Source organism: Fragaria vesca, linkage group LG3 (assembly GCF_000184155.1).
Source record: "Fragaria vesca subsp. vesca linkage group LG3, FraVesHawaii_1.0, whole genome shotgun sequence".
Classification (NCBI taxonomy): domain Eukaryota; kingdom Viridiplantae; phylum Streptophyta; class Magnoliopsida; order Rosales; family Rosaceae; genus Fragaria; species Fragaria vesca.
The window spans coordinates 21,226,671-21,252,419 of record NC_020493.1 but is presented as its reverse complement, the minus strand read 5'-3'; the positions used below and the strand labels follow the sequence as shown (position 1 = coordinate 21,252,419).

Here is a 25,749-nt window from a genome sequence, read left to right as displayed (position 1 = left end):
GAATGTGTTGGGTGTTTAGTTTATCTCATTTCTTTTTTCATAAATGGTAATCTCTCCTTTTATTCCCAATCGAAAAATCAGAAACCCTTTATGTTCGAATTACAGAAGAATGAAAAATAATATTATAGTGATTATTGTTTGAGTTAAACTCTATTGGTAGATTCCGTTGAGTTCTACGGTTTTGAGTGAAGCTCTATTTGTAAGCCATGAAAAGTAAGAAGTACGTAGCTAGGACCTAGTTGAACATAAAAAGATGAATGGTAGCTTGAGCCATCTTTTTTACAGTGCAAGAACACTAAAATTGACTTTGTACACAGAACTAATACTTTTTTTTTCGATGAAGCACAGAACTAATACTTAGGTTCATTGGATGATCTCAGTGAAAAAAAATATGAATGGATCATGGCATCATGCCATTGGTCGTGAGAAGGTGAAGACTTGTGCTTCTATTCTTCTTCATCTTCGGGTTTTGTATGTGGAGGTGAATCTGGAAATAAGGAACTGGTCCTCAAATCCAACACAGACACCTAGATTGAACCAGTACTCTAAGCTCCGGCCTGCACAAGGCAACAACAATTATATATATATATATATGTATGTATATATTATATTAGCATCATCAATTAACAATTAGTAGATCATAATGGCTCTATTATTTTTGTCTGCACATTACAATGATTCAGACCAGTTTGTCAAGTTTTGGGAATGTGGGCTCTCAATGATCATCATCATCATGATCATAACAAACAATATCTTCTATCCACTTGGATTATGCTTCTTGTGGACTAAAAATAAATTAATTGGATTTTTAAGAATACCAGTGCTAGTTTTAAGAAATCCCCTTATGAAATATAGTGGGGTGTTTAATCAGTTTTAGGCTTAGTGCTCTTGTGGTGGTTTTCAAGTCTCTGTATCTTCAGGTAAAGTGGATTAGTCTTCCTTATCCAGCAACCTCTTCTGCAAGTTACAATGACCTTACTGGGCTCCTCCATTTGGTTTCTCTCTCTTTGAGAATGAAGTTTCTGGTCTGAGGTCTGCAGGCTATGGTGTATATATGCATGGAACACAGCTAGTCACCTAGCATTACATTCAAAATGTGCAATTTAATAGAGTTTTCTTTGGCAGTAAGAGGCAACTTACATAAGAAAATGGCAAATTTAACTTATTATTGGGTCTGTAGTGCAAGCTATTTGGAGTGTATTGTGACTGTCCACAGTGAAACTTCAAACAGCAAAAGTGGGAATTTTTTGTTTATTTGTGTTTGGAATCTCGGAAAGTATATATTGTGGTTTTTGGGAGCTAATATGTTGGTAGGAAGAATGTCACCTTCAATCAATTTCGGGCATGTGTACCTCAGTTTATTAGCATGGTACACATTATTGATTCAGTCTAATAGTGATAATGATAATCTAACATGATAGATATTTGTTCGTAAGATGTCTTTCACACAAAATTTTAATCTTGGTGTCGAAAATTGACCACCATAACTTTGAGCTTCATTTATTTTCCAACAACTTTAGTTTCTGGGACTAACACAATGATCTAACAAAATAAGCTTTAGCATTTGCAAGGGAAGTGATCATGGTTAGCATATAAAGCTAATGCTATTAACTTGTAATATATTGACACTTGAAGCTTAGACTTGGACCACTGATAGGGCACAGAAATGGGCCATAATAACTTGCTGCTGAATTTTTCCTGGAGTTGAGTTTGAGTGGAGTTAGACCTAGTACCTGAATTGGGGCTCTTTTGGTCCCCTTGCTTCACAAATTGACAATGAAACCTCCTGATCTTAATAGAAAATGTTGTGAGACCTTATTTCCCTATGACATTATATCAGTAATGTATTGACTTTCTGGGGTCTCCAACTACTGGTAGAGCTTTTATGAAGCCACAATAGTTGGTTTGTTAAGTATAATCCCTTAAATATTGGTTTCAGATTCTGAAAAACCAAGTTAACTGAGATACAGAGAACCATTAGGTACTAAGAAACAGGTGTTAACTTTGTTAAGAACTTGTTTAGTAGATAATTATGTTCGAAATCGGTGTTAGAAATTATTGAGAAATGGCAGCCCATCCTTGTCAAAAATAAGCCCCATATGGCCATGATTGAAGTCTTGTAGTGCAGATACTCCATCATATATATTCACACGCATGTGAGGTGGACCTAAATTCATGCCTGTTTTCACAAAGCTTACCTCTGTTGTGTGCAGTGGCAACCATATCACATGCTACCTTGTGCTCACTCCAAGCAAAGGGAATGCATTTGCAAACCAACATCGGCTCGACCAAGTTCGAATTGTTTTCGAGCTTGGTATGCTTGATGTTACATCTACAACCTGTAACAGTAAGAGTGTGCATTACATATCTATAATGAGTAAGTTTTTGGAGTCAACCGTTGAATTCTTAGAGAAAATTAGGAAGCAATTGAGATTGAGCAACAGTGCAAGAGTGAACAAAGTGAAGCCAGGAACACCAACACCGGAAAAATAAGGAACACAAAGACCGGAAACTGTGGACAAATGATCAGAGTAATATAAGGCTCTCTTCACAGGAATTGACAGTGTAATATCTGTATCCTCAAATCCCCAAGACTTATAAACTGTTGGCTGCTCACAAGGTCTATTGGAAAATAGTTCAGACCTACCAAGAGTCTTGTATCTAACACTAGGCTTGGAAAGGGTCACCAACTCACTTACATAGGAATTTGAAACGAACCTCATGGAGCTATAGAACCATAACACAAGTTCACACAGGTCCTGAACTACATATTCTATTAATTAGGAATATATGCGTACATGTCAGGAAATTGATTCCTTGAATCAGCTAGAGAACCAGGTGAATAACAATATAGATGGCAATTGAGAAAAGCAAAGCATATGCGAATGAACACCAAAATTTGTTCAGGAAAATTAGTGAATTATAAAGGAGATTCAGTGAATTATTACAATATCAAGTCTCAAACTACAAGACCAAATGAAAATTGTTACTGATACTTCCATAGTTTTCAACAAAATTGAAAGTTCACAATAAGTCATCTACATGACCAATTGAAAACTGTAACTGATATTACCAAACTTTCATGAAATATGAAGTTGACAATCCATGCAGACGAGACGTCCCTCAGTAGTCAGCACATCCAATTAGAAGTCCCAAGCCATTGTAGAACACCAGCGAATTGGAGGATGTTACTGCTCTACAGATCTGCAACCAAATACAACTATTTTTATTCAATACAGAGCATTTGGGTCGGTATGTTATGGCACTACAAGTCCTCACATGAAAGCAAAACAAATGTAGTTTCGGGAGAAAGCGTAGATTGCATGTACTATTGAACAATTCTGCACCTGAAAATAAACTATGCGCTCAGTAGTTCAATATACTCCCTTCACTAGGGTAGATCCAACAGATCCACAGTCCACTGTCCAAGGTAATACCAAGTAGATATTACAAGCACTTATAAAGCACCAGTCTAATAATGTTTAGGAGTAAATACTTGTGACACCCTGTAGTTTACACCTAAAATCAGTTTTGTCCCTCACTTTTTTTTTAAACTGGTATACCCCTATACTTTGAATTCTCGACTGATTTGCCCTTTTCCCAACTGGTTATGACTGTGACATGCTCATTAACAGTCTAAATAACCCTTCACTCTTATCTCTTCTAGCATAGTAATAGGGGGCTTAGACCTTGCTCTCAAAACCCAACCATTGAAGCTCTCACAAGCATTGTTAATGAGCATGTCACAGTCATAACCAGCTGGGAAAAGGGTAAATCAGTCGAGAATTCAAAGTATAAGGGTATACCAGTTTACAAAAAAAAAGTGAGGGACAAAACTGATTTTAGGTGTAAACTACAGGGTGTCACAAGCATTTACTCCTAATGTTTATTACTTATCAGTTAAACTTCTAGTTTTCTGTACATCTACTTATCCATGAATACTATTGTTTTGTTTTCATTTTTAACTAAGCTTTCACCACTCAGATTTAGTAACAAAATTGTTTCAAGGCAACACATGAGTAAGAAAGACACTCAGCAAATACAAGAAACCAAAAAAGAAAAGGAAAAAAAAAACAGCAGTTGGGAAGAACACCCAAAAAGCAGGCATAGAAGCCTGAAATGTATGCACAGAACCAACCAACGAAAGCAAAAAAATATATATCAAACTTTGTTAAGTACATCCTGATTCATTCATGAATAGATATCACTTGGCTATAGGTAGTAAATCATCATAATGATCATACAGATCAAAACTATATTGAAGTTGCAAAAACTGATGGTGCCATGTAGGATAAGATCAAAGTAAAATGAATAAAACCACTGAAAATCAGCATCTAAATCATGTTACCTATTCTTTGCCTCAGTAGGAAACTGCATTGTCCATGTCCAGCAAGACAAGGCTCTCTTCATAAGAATCGACAGTGTAATAAAAATGTCCACATATCCCAAGACTATTACATTTTTGGCAAGGTCTATCGAAAATAGCTCATACCCATGACAAGAAGGATGTCTGGAACATGAGGATATATGACTTTGTTTGAACACCACTACTTCATTGCTTTTCCTGAAACATAATGCTCTGGGGAGCAAACTACTCAAGAGGAGACCATCCTGTTCTGGCCCTTGTGGACGGAGTCGAATCAATTTGGTCCAGGACTCATGGATGCAATAGTCATTCATTACCCAGATATCACAGAAAGGATCTTCACAAAAATAACTACAATACAGGTGGAACAGAGCAATGGACTTCCCATCTCCAGAAACAGACAATTGCAATGTTAATGGTCTACCGCCCTCCAAACTCTCTGGCATCATGGTCTCACGTAATAAACCCCTGCCCACGTCAAATATCAAAATGAAATAGTAAAGATCATGTTCTTTCCAACGCTTTGCGTGCCAGTGAAGAGCCCCATTAACAAAAGCCTGGGGAGTGCGTGGATCCATTTGAAACCGATGAGTGACATCAGATAGCATGCTCCAACAACCAGTGGCTAGTGAAAAAACCTCAGCTACAGTGCGATCCTGTGAATGTTCAACTTCATCCCTAAGAGTAACAAGCCTCAGAACCTTATAGTCGCTCGTCATAGCATCAAAAGCAAACCCAATAGAAGCGTCATACCCACCATGTGTCCGATATGTGACATTAGGCTCAGGAAGGGTCACAAACTTTCTTATAGATGGATTCGCTAAGTATATGTGGGTGTTGCAATATTGCATCAAATCATCTGCAAGGCAGACCAGCCCATTACAAGTGGCCACAACACGGAAGCATTCATTCACCAACTGATCAGAAGGAACTTCAACCTCGCAGTGCTCACCAAAAGCAGGGTTATCATAATGCAAAGAGTAAAGCTCCAGTGTCTTTGCCACAATATCGCTGTCATCCTCACCATCACTGTAATAAAAGGCATAGGTTGGTTTCACAGAAAAACCATGGATCAACAAGAGATGAGTGTCATTCTGGTCATTAGACTCCATTGTGCGGCGAAGGTGGGTGCGAATAAAGCTCGGGTTTCTTATGACTGATCTCCATGCCTTGCGCACAGCGGTGCATCGGATTAAAGACTTAATGGGTAGTCTATGAAAGATATCCAGACGGATTTCCAGAGGAAAAGCATCAAACTTTGCTTCAGATTCCATTTTCTTTCTGCAATTTCCACACATACATACAGAGTGAAACAGAGAAAATCTTTGGGTTCTTGTTTCAATTTCATTGCATTCAAAATCTTCTTGGGTATATGCAATTCATCTCAAACAAGTAAAACCCTAAACCCTTAACACTTCTACATATGAAACATTTCTAACAATCTATGTGATTCTTTATCATACGGGACAGATAATACGTCAATAAGGCAAAGATTTCAATTCAGCGATGACCTCGACATTTCCGGCGTGACCCATTCGTCTTCTTCTTCAGTGAACCAATCGTCGTCTTCAAGGCGCAAAAACCCTAGCGGAGCTGGGACTCGATTTATATGAAGAGCGGAGAAATGGGGTAAAAAGCAGGGGTTTAGGGGTTTAGGATTTAAACATGGTGAAATTTTGACGAACGAAAAGAAATGACTGCAAGAAGAAACGTAACAGGTAAAGAAAATTGGTGGGTCGAATTGAATCACGGTCCAGCAACCACAAGCAAACGAACCTAACCTATTGGGCTTGAAAGCATCTCACTATGCTCTTTGTGTGAAGGTAAATTGAAGCTAGTGGGGACTAGGAAGCAGAGTAGTGAGATGTATCATGATTTGTAAGTTGTAACCCATTATTTGTTTAGAAGGGCATGAAAAATATTCAAAAGCTCGCCTACATCTCGTGAGTATAAATAGCTAGTGATAGTTCTCTTGTGAAAATACCATTTAATAATTTTATATTCTCGAAAAGAATGTAACAGATAACGTTGAAAACTATAAAATTATGGATGAAAATTTATAAGATTTTTCTGCTGCTAGAGTTCAATAACTTCATTCAAGAAACACAAATAGATAATAGATAGTTCAAAAGTTGCATTCAAATTATCCAAAGACAAACTGATGTTACTTTAGATAATACATCGGCACCTTATTATTACATTTAGAACTCCAAAGGCATGGAAATCCACCATTACTTCAGGCAAAGGATGTTATCACTTCAATTCTGTACCACCAAAAACATTAACTATGGTCAGATCTTGCAGGATCATCGGTGTTAGATTATGAAGAGAACTAGAGAAGTATATAATTAAAAACAGCAGAAATTAAATCAGTGTTATCTGTAATATTCACCTTGCAAGCTCTTTGCCTCAGTATGACACTACATTGTCCATGTCAAGCAAGACTAGGCTCTCTTTGTAAGAATTCACGGTGTAATATCTGAATCCGGAGTATTCCAGATTTCTCCACCAACCCGAAGGATGTATCGAATATAATCGATGTCCCACACAATATAAATGCCAGAACCACCGGCAAACGTTGTCGTCGAATATTTCCGACACTATCTCACCGTTAACCCTGAAACATAATGCCTTGGGGAGTAGGGATCTCGATTCTGAAGGACCTATTGCTCGAAGTGTTGTCCATATTGTCCAAGACTCATGCACTCCATACTCTTGCATTATCCAGATATCAAGAAAACGATCAAAAACGGTATCAACAAAATTTCTGGAGAATAGAGCAATGGATTTCCCATCACTTGAAACAGACACTTGCAGTTTCGCTGATGCTCTCGATGGGACTATCTCCGGCATCATTAGCTTAGAAAATGACTCGGTGTGCACATCAAATGTCAAAATGAAGTAGTAACTGTTACCATCTTCAGCCTCATATATAGCGAGCCAATGAAGAATCCCATTAACGAAAGCCTGGGGTGTGCATGCTTCCATTTCCGACACGCCATTAACGCGACGCCGAGGACTCCATGAGCCAGTGGCTAGTGAATAAACCTCAGCCACAGTAGGACTTGCTCCATTCAAAAGTGTGACTAGTCTTACCACCTTGTAGTCATTGGTCTCGGCATCATACCCGAACCCAATAGAGACATTATACTTTAGAGGACTCCCTGTGTGATCATAATTCTCTATTCGTAAATTTGGCACAGGAAGGGTCACTGACTTTCTTATCAAAGGGTTGCAAATGATGAACTTGTTAGCTTCAACCGCTAAATCATCGGCGATGCATACGAGCCCGTTACAAGTGCCCACCACATGGAGACATGGCATTCCGTTGTCAACAGCAATTGGAACTTCGACGTCGTAGTACTTAGAAAAATCATGGTTATCATAATGAAGAGAGTAAAACTCTGCCATTTCCTCCTTGATAAGTTTGTTGCTGAAGGCGTCGCACCTCTTTCTTGTAGCACAATGGAGGAGTAGAAGGGGAGGTCCATACTTGTTTTTGAAAGTGAGGTGGTCTTGGATGAAATTCGAGTTTTTAATCATGGATTTCCATGACTTGCAGACAGATGTGCATATGATCAGACACTGGAGGGATAGTTTAAATAGGATGTTTTGACTGATTTCCAAAGGTAAGTAGTCGAGCATGGCTTCAAATTTCAGTTACTTAATTTGATTGCTGCAAACACAGTGAGAGAAAAGAAAAGGAAGTTTCTTTTAGATTCAATCAAAGAAGTCTTGCTACTCTGACATAGTACAAATCATAATTGGCCAAAACAAAGTAAAATAAATTTAAAACATCTTCTCAGAAGTTGTAGAAAAATGAATATCGTATAGAAAGAATAAAAGACTTATTAAATATCACATTCATAGTTAACACGTCAATTACACAAAAATAATAATAAATAAATAAACATAGCATTCTTAGGTATCAATTGGAATTTTATAGCCATGTACACATCTAGTGTCATTGTTGTGTAGTCGACTTCATTGTTAATTTTAGGTTTAAATATACGTGTGCAAATCTAAGTGTCATTTTTGTGTCACAAACTTTAGTATTATTTATTTTTGAAAGATCAACAACTCAATTGTATGAACTAGTCTTCTATGATTCACAGTCTTCCATTACGAATGAGCGATTATATGCTGGGCCATTAATACTTCATTTTAGTAAATTCCAAACATAAACAATCAAGCATGTAAAAAGGCAATATGGAATCAGGATGGTTTCTACAATCATGTAAAAAAGCATAGTCAAAAACAAACATAATTCAAAACCATAATTTTAAAAACTCGAGCATGTTGTGTCATTATTTAATTTGTAATTGAAGTGTTTCTACTACAATCAGTACGTGATTTATTTTTCCTTATTTTTATTCTTGGCTATTCTATGATTCTATCTATACGATGTTCATTGTTGTACAAGATTGTTAAACAACAACATGCGTGGCCCGTAAATATCTGTGTACTGATGTTGACGTCCTAACTTAACCATTTTTAATGTGTTGAGTTTTAATCACAAAAAGTCTTGGTACAATTGGGTATGACACACCCACTTATAAGTTATATTTATTGGGTATGATCCACATATTTATATAAGTTATATTTTTATTTGTCACTTTTTTTTCTATGTGATCCCTCCTCTCCAACACGTTCTCTCACGTGCAACCTAATTTAAGACAAGATGTTTTACATTTGTTTACTTTGTTTTAGACAATTATGATTTGTACTATGTTTAAGTAGTAAGAGTACGTTCTTTGGTTGAATCTAAATATTGAAATTTTGTTTTCTTTTCTCTCACTGTGTTTGCAGCAATCAAAGGATCGAACTTTCAATAGACGTGTGCAAATTCAAGTATCAGTGTTATTTATTTTTTGAAATATCAACAACTCAGTTGTACGAACTAGCTAGTCTTCTATGAGTCGAACTCAAGGTCTTTCATTTACAAATTAGAAATTATAACACTACACCAAATGACACTGGGTCATTACACTTCATCACACTTCATCTTAGTGCTAATTTTTTTTTTTTTTAGATTTCAAACTGAAACAATTAATTACATAAAAAAGCAATATGAAATAAGAAGGGTTTCTACAATGTAAAAAAGCATAGTTTAAAACAAACATAATTTCGAAACCGACCATCATTTCGAACCTTGAATTCCCTCCTTTTTCCAAAACCAAAAATAATATCTTGCAAGAAAAAGATTAGTTGGTAGATCTGTATTGAACATTAAAAAACCAAACTTAATCATCCACATAGCTCATATTCACTCACATAATTGGAGATCTGAAATATACTGCGAACCAAATTCATTCAATAAGAAATCGATTAAAGAATACAATAGAACTTAGATATCGAAAACAGACCTGGTAATTCAATCGAGATCGCCTGAGTAATACGAAAATCTCTTTGAAAACGAAGAACAAAATCAAAAGTGAAGTCGATCCAAAATGATATATAGATTGAGAGCACTAGTGATGCGTGATATGCAGAGAGTAAATCAATATTGTATAGAGATTTAGAAATCCAGCAAACAATTTGAGTAAATCCAAATAGATAGTCTGTAATATGTAGTTATAAAGACAAAATTTATTTTTATTAATAATGAAAAAAAGAAAAGGAAAATACACAAAAATGGAAATTTAGATGTATAGAACCACGAATACATCATCGGCTTTAATGGTATTCTAGTCTATTAGCGTGCACGGCCCATGCTTCTACAAATATTGATTCTCAAGCCAGAAAAAAGGCCATTACATATCATACCTCAACCGATTAAGGGTAGATAAAATGGTTGTGGAACAAACCACATTGATACATAGATTAGACATTTAGACCTAATCATTCAACATTATCCATGCTCACTTATTTAAAGAGCCTAGCACAAAAGCATAACAAAACAATGTAATATATTAACTTTAAAACTGAAAACTTAGACAAAGCCCAACCCTAAAAGGCTAACCCACTTTCTATGAAGTCTAAAGATAAGCCTTGAAAGCATTCGCCCATAACCACAAAAAGCAAGTCAGCTCAATAGGTGAGTGTGATTGCCTTCTTCACTCGGCGCCACCAAGAACGTCGAGATCATGATGAGAGGCATTGTGCAATCCCTAGGTGTGTTGATCTGCAGCACATCCCCAAAGAGCGAATGTTTAGTAGAGCCATCTAAATTGAGCCACGAAACACCAAATCTGATCGAAATCTAGTTTACGAGGAGAACCATGGTTTAGGGTTGATTGATCTTGTCACATTCGTTTCTAGAGAACAATGTGATGTTCTCTAGAGCAGGTATGGCAATTCCTTTATGTTCTGTTGTGACCCGCAACAAGCAATTGGGTCGGAACCACACCACTGCATGACGTCCTTTTATGTTTGAGGTGTCTTGACATTGACTTGCCACTAGAAGAATGCGATAGGGAGAGATTGAACTCCTTCTTAGCATTGGTGTCATGCACCATTGGTAGTGGCCAAACCATGGTGGTGGCGAGGTCTTACTAGGTTTTGGAACGAGACGGACAACTACATCCTCATTTTCAATGGCACATGCTTCTATTGGACTTAGCTTCAATGACATACAACACTAATGTGAAACAAGTTTAAACTAGCAACTCCTTTATCCTACGTTCGAGTGTAGTCTATCTGTAATATAAGGTGAAACCACTTAACTAATGACTCTATCTGACAACCTATGGATGGGTCGTTATATGTAATTTGTTGCTACAGTGGATTATCGTTGGAATAATCTGATGTACTGGTATTAATGTAGTGATCGAGTTAACATAATGTAAGAGGGATAGAGAGAGACAAAGAGACATAAGGTTTATAGTGGTTCGTCTCCCTCTTTTGGGGTAGACTACATCCACTTGACATGTACTAGGTGTTGGGAGCCTAAATTAATGACCCCCAATCATATTACATGTGGTAATAATTGGATGTTTAGTAAGTGGGAAGGAGTCTCCTTTTATAAGAAAAAGAGGCTCCTTCCTTTACATTGTCTTCAATGTAGGACAAGAATCCCTTCTAGTCTCCAAAATGTTATGTGATGGCATGTTGGTAAGGCCGGGAATGTGGCTTCCCGGTGAGGTCTTGGCCGCTTCCGAGTACCATTGCATAACTTATATGTCAGGCTTCGAAATGCATATATGTCACAGTCGAGTCTCGTTATGGTTCGTGAGCCCACAACGAGGGTGTTACTTATGCTTAGTGGTGTAGCATATTAGCCATAATAGTGGCTACACCTAGATAATTCATGCTTACTTAGTTTCAACAACGTTGACTGTAGTGTATTTGGTGGCAAGGTGAAACTTAATCTATCTCACTCAGACAACGCAGTCGCCATTATCATAATTTCTTTCGAACAATTATATGTCATCTTACTCAGATTTCGTGTCTTTTTAAATAGGGTTGTGCCTTTGGGTCGGGTCTGAGCAAAACTAGTCCAATTCTGCCTGAATAAGTCGGTTCAGATCGGATTACAAAAAGAAAAAAATATTTTAGTTGACCCATACCATTCAAAAAACATTCAGATACTATTTAAAAAACAAAAACTCAAATATTGTAAGATTGTAATAGATTTATATAGACCGTTAGATTGTTAGGGTATGTTAAAAGTTTGGGTTTTGTATAATGAAAGCCGCACTGATGCCATTTAACAGTTTCGTTCAAGATTTTCTCGTCTCCTCTCTGAGTCAGTTCGTATGTGAGAGTTCTCTAACTTCTCTTCTGTATTCAAGGTAAACAGTTGTATGCCTCTCTCTCTCTCTCTCTCTCTCTCTCTCTCTCTCTCTCAAGTCACTTGCTACTTGAATTTGCATCTTTGGATCTCGACCTTGTTCAAAACAAAGCTTCATGGAAAATCAAATTAGTGAGAGAAACAAAAAGAGTGGGAAGGAGGTGATGAAGCTGTGAGGTTAAGAAACCCCAGAAGAAGAAGACGTATTTGTAAATTGGGATAGAGTTGTCGAAGACGAAGAGAGAGAAGCTTGAAAAAATAAAGGATTTTTTTAATTTTTCGATGAGAAACTAAATGATTTGTTAGCAGAGTCGACTTTCTTTCTTCTTATTTTATTTGACATTTTGACGTAAGAAAGGAACGACACATTTTTTTTTACTCTAAAGCCTTGTTTGGTTCGCGGAAGGGAAAATAATTCATTTATCTTTTCCGCGGGATGAGAAAGATAGAGGAATTGACAATTCCCGAGTACTTTGAATTGCAATATTTGGTAACATAAAATTATCCGTAAAGTTGTTAATTAATGCAATAAAATAATTACTTATGAGTAATAAATGCAAGAAAATGAGATAAGAGAACGGTTCTTTTGAAAATTTTAAGGAATAATAGTGCTAGAAATAGGCATAAGATTTATGGCCTTAATCCTATGTGGCATGTCATGTCATAAACACATCATCAATTTAATAAATCATATCATTTTATTCAAAGATAAAAATACAATCTTAACCTTAATAATTAATTGATGCTACATACTAATATGAAATATTTTCTTATCCTTTTAATATGGATGTGTATATACCAAATTTAGTTAATTTATTAATAATAATGACCAAGTTAATAATCATACCAAATTAGGCTTTTATACCATAAATCAATTTCGTAAATTTCTTAAATTCCTATATATAATTAGCTATATTATGTATCGAATTTTTAAATAAAAATAAAAAATAGGTAAATCTCTATCGAATTTCTTTTGGATGATTATGTACATATATATATATTTTTTTTAAAAAAAACTTTTTATTAAATAATTCACACACCTTACATATGTCAATGTGATTTGAACCCATGATCTCAAAGTTGTTAGTTAACATCTTAACCAACCAGGTCACGGCTCACCGACATATATACATATACACACACATGACCTCAAAGTTGGATGATTGTACATACAAACACACACACACTTTATTTTGAACGAATTATATATATATATATGTAAACAAAATTCTTGGACAAATTGTTTTTTCTTAGACAAATTATATATGTATATATATTTCATAAGAATTCGTGTCGTTGAACAAGTATATCCTCATCAAAATATATATATTTTCACACTATATGTTACGTTCAATCTAAGCATGATAGTGATGCAAAGAAAAAGAGAAAGAAAATGCTACAGATAGATATTTTTTAATTATAAAAGACAAATCAATTTTTTCTCTTAATAAAAAGACAAAATAGCCAAGAGCCATTGAATTTAGAAAAATAAGATTGTATTTTTGCTTTAAAATGACATCACATGGCATAATCTTTTTAATTGGTGATGTGTCTGGGTGACATAGTATACCACGTAAGATTAAGGCCATAAATCTTATATTTTATTAAGGTTAAAAATTATTTTCCTTTTTTTTTTCTTTTTTTTTTTTTCGAAGAAAGTGTTTCCGTTCCGTTCATTCAGCATGCAGGAAATAAATACTTTATGTGAACCAAACGAGGCCTAATACCACTTCTTGTAGTCTGTGACTGCCATCGCATTGCCTCTGCATTTCCTCCTCCCCGGTAGCAAGTCAAAGTGAGAGCTTGAGAGCGAAATTGGGGGCGGAAATAGGGTTTATGGTTTAGGGTCTCAATCTAACTAATTAAAGTACTCCGATGTCGAAGGACGGCGACGACGTCGTTTTGGAGCAGGAGCGAAGAAGATGGGAGAAGATGGACGTGGATTGCTTAGCAAATGCGTTTAGCAGAGCTGGAATGGAGTCGCTGCTTTTGGCTCTCCCTTTTGTCTGTAAGTCGTGGTACAAAGCTAGCCTCAACCCTATATGCTGGGCATGTCTTTCCTTTCCAGATTATATACCTTCTCCCTTGTTGGTTAATACTGTTGAAGAAATTGAAATGGGTCCTCAGAGTTTCGGTTCATTTTATGATAAGTTTGTGGATGAATATGGAATCGATAAGAGTCGGTTTTCGATTACTGCGTTTGTAAAGTTGGTGGTTGATCGCAGCAAAGGGAAGGCTACTCAACTCGAGCTACCTATGTATAGTACAGAAGCAGCTCTGAGATATGTTTCAGATGCGTGTCCTCTGCTCAAACACTTAACGTTTGACGATGATCTGGTGATTTTCAAGCATTCTCGAATTCTTCCCGAAGTGATTGGAAAGTGGAAGTTTTTAGAGGGCTTGTCTTTGCGGCACAGCTTCATGGTCAATGACCAGCAAGGAAGACGTGGGAAATACTTGAGTAGATATTTTCGGGAGTTGTTGGCATTTCCGAGCTGCTTTGATGTTTTCGAGAGAATTGTAGCGCAGATCGGCACTCACTGCAAGCATTTCAGGCAGCTAACTCTTATGAAAACCCGTCTTCATCGAGATGAGGCGTTGACAATTGTGAACTTTCTGCCACACCTTCAGACCATGTCTGTGACCGGGTGCATCATCGAAAGGGATAGTATTCTCACAATAGTTCGGGGATGCAAAGAGCTTCGGGTTTTTTGTGCCAAGGAATGTACAGGCTTTGAAGAGGGTGGTGAAGAATTATACAAGCTTGCTCGCCAGACTGGTAAGCTTGTATGTGTGGACCGTGTACGCCGAGCTGAACGTCTGATTCTGGGGGTTTTGAGCACTACTTTAATGAGAGAATCTGTATACAACAGGTTGCGTATATGCCTGGGTCAATGAGAGATCAGTAAGGCAGGTCTAATTTTGGTTCATGGCAATGCTTTTGTTTAATCTCTACTCGAAAGAGGAGTAATCCGAGCCGCTAGGTCAGTGAAGGTAAGGATTAGTAAGGCAGTTCTCGTTTTGGTTCACGATTCTATTGTTTAGTCTCGACTCTAAAAAGGGGTTATCTGTGGAGCTAATATCTGAATAGACCGTAAAACTTGAATCGTAATCTATGTTTGTCATTTCAGAAGTTTTTAGTGTTGCTATGTTTGTTCTTTCTAAAATGCAAATTATATGCTAGTGTAGACTTCTCTCAAGAAATTGATGGAGTTTTGCACAGACACACGTAGATTAGAGACCCCTCCTATATAGATATCCACATAACTCTGTGTTTGATAAATTTTCTCAGATTTATACGTCTCGGATGAGATAGATGCTCCATCCCTGAGTCCTTGTCAGCAAGTCTTTGCTGAGATTTCTTGACGAAAATTGAGTGCTGTTTGCTGTTTTTCCTTTTCTGGAACTAGTATGTTCCATCATCTCCAACTGAGTTAGTATTTCTATATACAAGCTTGCTTGCCAGACTGGTAAGCTTGTATGTGAGGGTTGTGTGCGCCATGATGAAGTAGAATCAGAGTTTCGTATAGAGACATATACCTACTTTGTTAAGAAAATTTGTATTCAACAGGGCCGGTTTGCTGGGTCAATTAGCAAGGCTGTTCTCATTTTGGTCCATCATGATTCTTTTGTATGATGGTCCATGGTGATTCTTTTGTATGGTCTCAACACTTGCGTATCCATCTTTCTGTTCTTGTGAATATAACTGAAGCATGTCCATTGTCCAATAATTGTCTAAGATCAATGACTCTTCAAGCTCGCACGATTGAAGCTCATTCATATGAATCAAAACAATTGAGCCTCAGGTTTAGAAGGATAAGATTCCATATTCTATTCCCCTCATGCTTATGCGTCACTCTTTGCAGTTTGCACAAACCATGTTACCATTGTCTCCCTCATCAACACTGATCATTGACAACTGTTTTCTTTGCCTGATCTAATTCACCATTTCACCCCACCACATTTCTCACTCAATCTATAAACTCCTTCAACAGCTCATTCCACACTTCAATCTGGTTGGTCTTTTGAAGAATACATTCCTAATTTGCTCCTGGTATATAGACCTCTCTCTGTCTATTCAATTTTGGATAGCTGTTGATTTATGATTAGTTAACACTCCATTACCAATAATCAATAGACAGTTGATACATAATATATATTGCATCCATCAAAGTCATCCAACCCTTAAAACAATGATTAAGCAACAACTAATTATTTTCACACATCTTTAAAATGGGAACTAAAAAGGTACTTAGAGTTGGATTTTGGGGGCTAAAAGTTCATAATCATGCACATTAAGCAAACATTAAAAGAGAACATAAAAAAATGTACCTGATCAAGTTGATAACCAAAAGTTAGCAAGTAAAATCCAATGGGTGACAAAATGTCACACCCCATGTCTGGTTGGGAACTACACTTTCTTACATTACATACCCAACAACATCTTCCATAACAAAAAACTACAAATTAATCTACTCCAACCCAGAAATTAAAGAAAACAAAAACCAACAAAATAAAAAGAAAAATTGCTTCTTCTTCTTCTTCTTCTTCTTCTTCTTCTTCCTAGTTAGCTAAGATTGGTGCACAAGAACAAGAAGGGCACCTGATGAGACCATTCTCATTGCAAGAGGTACAACTCCTGAAGCCACCTTTCTCCGAGTACAACTTATGACTCCCATTACACTCCTCGCACAGTAAAAACCTGTACCCACCACACGCGCCGCACGAGCCCGGTTCCTGTACGGGCAGGCCTTCCACAAACTTCTTGAGCTCGCCAGCCTCGTGCAGCTGTTTCACCTCCTCCGCCCCACCAATGTACCTCCCGCCAATGAAAACCCTCGGCAGGGTCAACTTCCTTTGACCCAGAATCTGCTGCAGTTCCGCAATGAAGCCGTGGTCCATCGCCAGATCTCGTTCGTCCAATGTCACGCGGAACCCCCGGAGTATTGATCGGACGGCGTGGCAGTCCTCATACGTCCGCCGCACGACACGTAGGCTGGTGTAGTATACGACAATGCGTTTCTCGGCGCCCGGGAGGGAGATGGAGTTAGACGACGGGTCGTTTTGCGTCGTAGTTTGGTTAGGCTCATCTTTGGGCCGAGTTGACCAGGCGCGGAGGAGCGAGTTGGCGACTCGGACGCGGTGGAAGATCGCAGAGGCTTTCTTGGCGGCGGCGGGCGGCGGCGGCTCGTCGGCGCAGAGGTTCTGGATGTCTTTGAAGGAGGAGAACGAGAACGGCGAGGTCGGTGATGACGTGTTGTAAATCTGAACCGTTGATTTGCTCCACGGCCGCCACATTGGAGGGTTGGGATTTCCAGAAACACCCAGATAGACAAACTCAAAAATCCAAGCTTTGGTGAATTGGGTAGCAGAGAAATGGAGAAATATGAACTGGGTTTCTTTCTATGATTGAATTTGGCTTCTGGGTGTTTGAAATTTCAGCAAAGATTGAAACTTTATGATGAAAATGGATTGGGTTTCTTTCTATGAATGAATTTGGCTTCTGGGTGTTTGAAATTTCTGCAAAGATTGAAACTTTATGATGAAAATGAATTGGTTCTTGCTTTATTGGAGATATGGGGTTTTGGGTTGCTTAAAGCGAAGGCGTTGGGGATTGAGAATTGAGAGAGGGACACTGCAAAGGTTTGAGCTTTTCTTTTTTTTTTCCACAGAGAAAAAGAATGAGGTAAAATCGATGGGGGGTAGGGTTAGGCGGTTGGTTAAGGTAGTTGAGAGACTAAAGAGGGGGTGGTGTGTCTTGTTGGTCTTTTTTAGTGTTTTGGATTAATAGGGTTTAAGAGGAAGATGGGAGGTTCTGATTAGCAGGTGGGCCAATTGGGATTTAAGGCCTAATTATAGATGAGAGGTCCAGTTTAAGTAGATGGAGAGAGAGAGAGAGGGTTAATTTTGCCTAATCCCAAAAGGATTTTCTGTTGACCTGGTCAAATCTATCTGTCTTTCTTTCTTTATCATAGTTTAATACTCTGTAATTCTGTAAACCTCTGATCTGAGGAACTTTGTTAGAATGCTGCTTGACCAGATTATAGCACTTGGTGATGAGTTTATGACTAGTCGAGGCTTTCATCTTAAGTAAACTACTCTGTTACATAATTGCCAAGATATAGGGGTGTTAGTTACCAAAAACAATGTTGAATTTGGATGATTACATCTATACATAGAGGAATTGCAGTGTGTTCATTATGTTTTTTTCTTTGTTTAAACGTGAGAGAATATATTTCTGGCATCTAAGATGCAAGACAAGAATGAAGCAAATGCAATCATACATCTGAACAAGAAAGTATATTTGGCATGAAAACTTCTTCAATTCACTCTCAACGAATAGAATCAAATTTACTTGCATGCCAAAACTGTTATGTTCTTTCAAATGTCATTCTTTGTGCCTGCCAAAACGGGTTTGTCTACTATACATTGTATGGTATACAAACTTAAAAAGTGATCCACTCACTTTTTATGTAAGGACATACAAAATACATTTTGAGAGAATAAAATTGTCATTTTACTATATTTTCAAGTAATAATAGCCACATACTTATTTTGTATGGTATACAAATTTGCATATTAGAATTTTCCTACAAAAACAGTTGTGTTCTTTGACTTCTTTCATATGTCATTCTTTGAGTGTGAGATTATTTATGCTGACACTGAGCGATTTTTAGGCCATTAGTTTTGCTCCAAATATGATAATTAATTACTTCAACATTACTAGTCCAGTAAGTATGATGATGAGTTTCTCCTGTTCTATCATTTTCAGTCCTATTATTGATTTTAAGCTTTAATATCAAACATGTGCAACTTCAATGTTTTAATCAGTACACCAACTAAATGCTCCTGCAATGTAACAGCTTTAGTTTTTTGATTATTTTTTCTAAGTGTGAGTAAGGTGGAGGATCATATTCAATCACTCAGTGCAGGAGTATTATGATCCAATGACAGCACATTATTAGCAAGCACATTGACATTTATGTGCCAAATTCTTCAGATTCCCCACCTGTTCAAACAAGAAACCAATTAGGATGATAGCAATGTTTAAATTAGCTAGACTTTATGTTTGCTAACAAAATTGAAGGGGTTAATTACACATTTTATCAAGACTCAAAGTATATGATGATGGGTTTTGCATTGGGGCTCCTAGTACCAAAGGCAATTTGATTGAACTCTTTTACATAATCAAGTACTTTGGTTGAACAATATGATATGTAAATTACCTCAAACTTAAATAGAAGGAGATTTTGGATGGGGTGGTGATGATGATGATATGAACATGTGAGTTGGGGACCATGGATAATTATAACTCTGGAGAATGGTAGTGGAGACAATGCATGTTTGGTAGCTCTGAAAAAACTGAAGCAGTTGTTTCCAAAAGCTAAAGTTAAAGGTAGAAAAACCAAACCAGCCTAGTGCTGGTGGGTGGCTTCTGAAAAAGTTCACATGCTTGGTAGAAGAAGAGTAAGTGTAAGATAACAAAGTTAGAATGGAAATGGTGTGGTAGACCCATCACATGCTTTCATGTATAGAATATCAAAACAAACAGAGCCTACAGAGATCCTCTCCTCTCCTCTACTCTTTCATGTGAACCAAATTTGTGATTCCTTTGGGGGATTTTGACAACCCAGTGAAGGTATTTATTCTTTCATTTCATTCTGGTGAACTTCAGAGCTGGCAAAACCTGTGTCTTTTGGCCTAAGTTTCAGGCTCCCTGGGGAGGACTAGATCTGGTTGACCCAGCAGTACTGCTAGAAACACTGGAATTAGTACTGCGGCTACTGCCTTTATTATTGTTAATAATGCAAGTGTGTGCTTTAATAATTTAGATAACTTTTGTGCTGTGAAAACTGAGTTTTTCTGACACACAATTGTGTGATCCTCGATCCTAATTCTTACATTGTCTTAACTCTTAAGATGGTGTTTTGGAGTCTTCCTAGCACGGATATATGAGATCGGAAAATGGTGCAGCTTGATTGAGTTAACTTTTGTGCTGTGAAAACTGAAAACTGAGGTTTCTGATACACAATTTAGTAAAATGCTTGATCCTAATTCTTTCATTTTGTAAAGATGGTGTTTTGGAGTCCACCAAGCACGGATATATGAGATGGGAAAATGGTACAGTTTGATTGAGTTTTAATTTTTAGGTATATACTGTCGACATTTTCATTGTCATGATTCATGAACATAAAGAAAAAGGAAAAAAAGAAGAGTGTAAGTTTGGCAAATGAGCTCTTCTATAGTTCTATGAGTTTTTTGAGTGGGTAGAACATACCAAAATCAGCTTTAAGAGCTATGTGCTTGTAAACTTTTGCAGCATGAACTCTAGACATGAACATGAGAATGTGTTTTATCGTCTTGAGTTTTTGATAAACATTATAAAGCTCAAGATTTGCACATTCTCGACCATATTAATCAATATAAACGTAAAGATGAAACAATATGATAAATCAGAAACATCAATAAAATTACGAAGTCGCTGCACGAAGTTGCCTCATTTTTTGAGGATGTATAATGCATTATTATGTGTTCTTGGACATGAAGATGAAGTACATCTCTGCCAACGTTCCACATGCATTTGCATGAAGTAGCATTTACATATGTTTGGGTTCAAGACCATCATGGCTCTACCAACAAGGATAAAAACTTCACAAGACCGGCCCATTTCCATATTTCAGGCCCAATACGTTAGCTTGGAGCCTAGGAAATGTGATATAAAACCCAGAGAGAACAATATTCAGAAACAAAAATCAACTTCAACAACAACAGAGCGAAAATGGAGAGCGGTGTCACCGGAGCTGACGTCAGCGGAGCCGCCACCAACACCACCCCCACCATAAGCCTCAGTGTCAAGTTCGCCGGCCAGACGATACCCATCAAAAATCTCTCACCGGACTCGACCGTCAAGGACCTCAAGGCTCTTCTTCAACCTCTCACCAATGTCCTCCCTCGCGGCCAAAAGCTCATATCAAAAGGTCTCTTTTTTCTCTCTTTCTTTATAATTTGATTGAGTTTTTAAGAAATGGGTAGTGGTTAGAATTTTGGGTTCTTGTTTTGATTTTGAGGGTTTTGGTGTGATAGGGAAGCTTTTGGTGGATGCAATGACTCTGAGGGAGTCTGAGATCGGTAATGGGGCCAAGATCATGCTCATGGCTTCTCAGGGTTTGCACCAAGGGGTAAAGTTCATTTCTCTTTTTACATTTGTCCTTTGTTGCAATGTGAGTTTTAAGTAGGGATTAAGTTGAATTGTTAGATATTGAAGAAGAACCTACTTGTTGGTAGTTGAAAGAGGAGTTGGAATTTTATTTAAGAATATCATTTCTTGTTTCTTGAGTGTGAATATGTTGATTATATATGTAATATGATTTTGGGTTGTAGGGTTTGTTAAGAAAGATTGGATGTATTGTGATGTTGAATTTGATAGAGACTGGAGAACCAACTTGTTTGGTTGTTGATAATGTGTCCTATTTTTGGTAAAGAAAGGATCATTTTGTTTTGCTCAAGTGAGAATGTAGATCAGAAAGTTGATAAAAGTTTGGATTATAGTAATTGTGGAGATACAGGTGTCTTTTAAAGTGTGTTTAACTGTTTATGTAAAATATATAAAATAGGTTGTTGAAATTAGTGCTGAAGTGTGATTTCATATGAATAGGATGGACCTATCATTAAAAAAGCTCAGAGTCGCCCAATAATCAGAGAAAACAATGCCGATAAAGGAAAGGCGAAAAAAGCTGCTGTTGATAAGAATAGGATGGAACGATGGAAGGCTACTGGAGTTATAGGACTCAGTGAGTGTAACTTGAAGGTATGAGCACTTTTCTGTTTACATTTTGCGTTATGGTGAACATGCGTGTTTCTTTTTGCAAAATCTTGGCTTGGTTCAAAAGTATTGACTATGTTTAGAAGTACCATGCCCTGCAGAGTTGTTTTTTTTTTTTTAGAACATGTATGTGGGAGTGGGAATCATGATACGTGTGAATCTCGTAAATATATAATATCCATTTTGATTAACTTATTGCGAACTACTTGTTGAGAGCACCTATCCAATGATGAGGGTTCATGTTGGTTTGTATTTGAACAGGCTATACCCGAAGAAGTCTGGGATTGTATAAGTTTTGCAAGAGTTCTGGACCTCAGAAATAATGTTATCCAAGAAGTATCTCCCTACATTGGCTGTATGAGTTTATTGCAGGTGATCACGTTGTTGCATTTCGAATTCGGTTACATGGACTTCTTTCCTTAATTTCTATGTAACTTTACTTCATTCTTAAAATTTTGTAGAAATTGTTACTCGATTCAAATGATATATCTGATGACTCAGTTAGCTGGGAAGCACTAAAATCTTTGAAGTCTTTGACTGTTCTTTCTCTGAACCAAAACCGGTGAGCATCTTATGTACTTTACAATAGTAGCTACAAACCACGTTAACGAAGAACCATTATTGATAGTTACTTGGCTTATGTAGTTTAACTAGATTGCCATCGGATCTGGGCTGGTTGCCATCACTAAGGGAACTTCATCTTGCAAGCAACCAGTTGTCTAGCCTCCCAAGTACTTTCCGATATCTGTCTAAGCTTGAAGTTCTGAAAGTTAACAATAACAGGTAATCTTGAATCTTGAAAATAACCTAAAGCAAGGATATGTTATTATCGAGAATATGATGATTAAAATCTGTTCCCCTCTGTTTATTTTTTATTTTGGTCTTCCCCTGTGTCTCTTTTGATCAGATTCTGGCATAATAGTTCAAACTTTTTACTCATTTATGCCGTGTTAATGTCATAGCACGTCATACTTTGGATCTACATATCTTGCCTCTGAATGCTTTTTTTGGCTTCCCCTTGTTAAAATTTTAAGTTTTCAGCATCAGTTATAGTTTAGTCCAGAAAGGAGAACATCATATGTAGTTTATTAAGCTCGCTATCCTTATGTGTTGATGAAGAAACCTTTTGAAGTGGTATATTTTCTTTGAATACTAGTGGCTTATATCTTGATTAAACTCTTGTCTGTATGTCCCAGGATCAGCACCATTCCTACATGGATAGGGGACCTTATTTCTCTTATTGAGGTAGTGTTTTTGGTGTTTTCCACTCTCTGAAGTTTAGTTGATGTATCTGACTTTCTTTCATCATGTTTCAGGTTGATCTTTCATCAAATCTTCTGTCAGATTTGCCCGAGACATTTAGCAATTTGCATAATCTGAAGGTAACTTAATCCTATTGTTCGAACTTTTTATTTTTCTTTTTGTTTTTCCTTCTTTTTAAAACTCTGCATTTACTTTTAGTTTCCATTGTATGTCTAGAGTTGTATTATTTAAAATTGTGTTATTTGGTACTTTGTAGGGTTATTCTTAACAATAGTTGCTTTGTTTCCTATGGGACATGAGTTTTTTCTCATATTAGTCGATTGATTAACTGCAGCTCGAGCATCTGCCTGGGCTTAAGACTATAGTTCTCACTCATTTACTGTCTATTGTGCCAATCAATCATTTAATAGAAACCATGTGTGTTTTTTTTACCATCACCAGGCTGATTTCATCCTATGCATCTATTTTTTTGCAGTCTCTGTCTCTCAGTAATAATGGGCTGAAATCGCTTCCTTCTTCACTATTCAAAATGTGCCTAATGCTCACGAGTCTCGATTTGCACAACACAGAAATAACCATGGATATTCTTCGTCAGGTTTGTTTTACTTTGCCGTTTCTTTTGATGTTGACAACAATGTCTATGCAGACTGATGGATGGGAAGTTTATCATAGGATTTTATATCATCGAATGTTTTTAGTGGTTTGTCTACTTCGCCATTTTTTTCTAATGTATGTCAACAATGTTTATGCAGATTGAGGGATGGGAAAACTTTGATGAACGACGTCGCTTGAAGCAACAGAAGAAGCTGGATTTTCGCGTTGTCGGCTCTACTGCATTTGATGAAGGTGCTGATAAAAGCTGATGCCAGTGATTTCTGGAATCTGGATTATACATGCTGCATCTGTGTAAATTTCAGTCCATGCTGACACTAGTATGTAGAGGAACCAAAGTGAGATTTAATGTCCATGATAGCTTTTTATAGGATTCAACCTAATTCAGAGAAATTGGTACAGTGGATCTATTAAGAAATCCTTTGAAAATTTAAGACAATGGTTATGGAGCAAAGAGTCCTGGTTTTATTATTTCTTTCTTGGTCTACCTGCAGTTTAGTTCTTCATAATGATGAGTTTCAAAAATCCATTGTTAATTTATTTGAGATCACATGTTTACGGAAGTAGTGTTTATAGGCAGACATTTACATGGTCTTTGAGAACCACCAAGAGTAGTGCTCAGGAAGAAGAATAAGCAATCGACTTAAGTTGTGAACTAAATACACGTGGTGCTGTAAGCATCTAAATACATGTATGGAATACCCAACAGGAGCAGAAAAGCAAATGAAAGTAAACGTCAATGATGAAATAGTAAACTGTATAGGAAAAGGAATAGAGTTAAGTTGATGAGAGAAGTGTGGATTCATCCATAGAGTTTTGGCAAAAACAGATGGATTAATCGGTGTGCGAGTAATGATGACCAGTACTTTGTTGATGTAAAAAGACATACGGCAAAGGCCAAGGGGCGAGTTAAATAGGCTGGGGCAACAGTAGAGAAGCCACTCCCACATCGAAGAAATCGAAGAAACAGCGCGGTTTAAGTAAGGAAGCAGGTGAAGAACGGTCACGACCTTACTTGAACAGGATCTGTTCTATAGGATCGTACCTCTGTATCCTTGACTTCTAAGGAGACAGGAATCTAAACCTGGTGGATGAATCATAGCCATGCGATCAGAGCGTGATTAACGGCTGGTGATCTTCGGGTCACCGTGGCTGTAGATGATCGTTCTCAGCTTAGTTCATCTGAGTCTGGGGTGGTCGTTTGGCTGTCTGACAGGTTCCCCTCTGTTTTTTCGTTGAACTTCTTTCTTTTTTGCCTCTTTCACTTTTACATGAATCCATATGGTACTGAACAGCCAGATTGCAGCTAGTCCTACCTTTCCCTGCCCTAATACATATCTGAAACAATGAAAACCCTAGAAGAAGCACCAAAACAAAACATGTGTTCACAACCCAAGTGATCATGAATCATATCAAAGAAGCACAGAGGCTAAGCAATTCCAACAATTTTTAAGCTCACCCAATACAAGCACCAGCCCACCCAACTCCAGCATAATAAGAGCAACAACTGACCACACAGGTACACCAATGCCCAACAGAGGAGCACCAGGTCGCAACAGACGAGCACCAAATCCCGGAAGAGGTGCTGGAACGACAAGCACAAGGTACCCCTGCATGCTTTGGGTCTCTTGCCTATGCTGATCTTCATCAACTCAAATGCTTCCCAGTGTTTCTCACTGCTCCACTCAGTCCAAGACCCTAACATTTTCTTGGCCTTCTCTACAACTGTGGCCTCTGGCCTGAGCTCTTCACTGACACCGCATTGCTTCGGGGAATGATCAACACCGTCACCGCAGCAAACGACGGCGAAGCAGGCGAGCACAACCACCTCAATAACCAAGAGCACTTTGCATGGTTTCCTTGAAGCCATGGATATATAGCTACTGACTCTCTGAAAAGCTTCTATACTCTAGATTTACTTATGGACAGTGGAGATGGAGAACGAAAATTGTG

The 25,749-nt window shown here is 37.5% G+C and overlaps 2 protein-coding genes across 2 annotated transcripts in view; one reads left to right on the top strand and one right to left on the bottom strand.

The window, feature by feature from the left end:
- LOC101292395 overlaps positions 1-24,280 on the top strand; it is a 39,040-nt gene extending 14,760 nt beyond the window's left edge. The window contains exons 5-15 of the mRNA XM_004296011.1: positions 13,967-14,877; positions 20,843-21,076; positions 21,183-21,277; positions 21,754-21,906; positions 22,183-22,293; positions 22,383-22,483; positions 22,567-22,704; positions 23,118-23,166; positions 23,238-23,303; positions 23,660-23,779; positions 23,937-24,280. Of these exons, the coding sequence (XP_004296059.1) occupies positions 13,967-14,877; positions 20,843-21,076; positions 21,183-21,277; positions 21,754-21,906; positions 22,183-22,293; positions 22,383-22,483; positions 22,567-22,704; positions 23,118-23,166; positions 23,238-23,303; positions 23,660-23,779; positions 23,937-24,047 (2,089 nt within the window). The 3' untranslated portion in view covers positions 24,048-24,280. The remainder of the gene's footprint in view (positions 1-13,966; positions 14,878-20,842; positions 21,077-21,182; positions 21,278-21,753; positions 21,907-22,182; positions 22,294-22,382; positions 22,484-22,566; positions 22,705-23,117; positions 23,167-23,237; positions 23,304-23,659; positions 23,780-23,936) is intronic.
- LOC101314447 (uncharacterized protein At5g39865-like) lies at positions 16,411-17,575 on the bottom strand. Its single transcript, XM_004294743.1, has one exon. The coding sequence runs from the start codon at positions 17,394-17,396 to the stop codon at positions 16,662-16,664; it is 735 nt and encodes a 244-aa protein (XP_004294791.1). The 5' UTR covers positions 17,397-17,575; the 3' UTR covers positions 16,411-16,661.
- Positions 24,281-25,749: the final 1,469 nt, after the last annotated feature.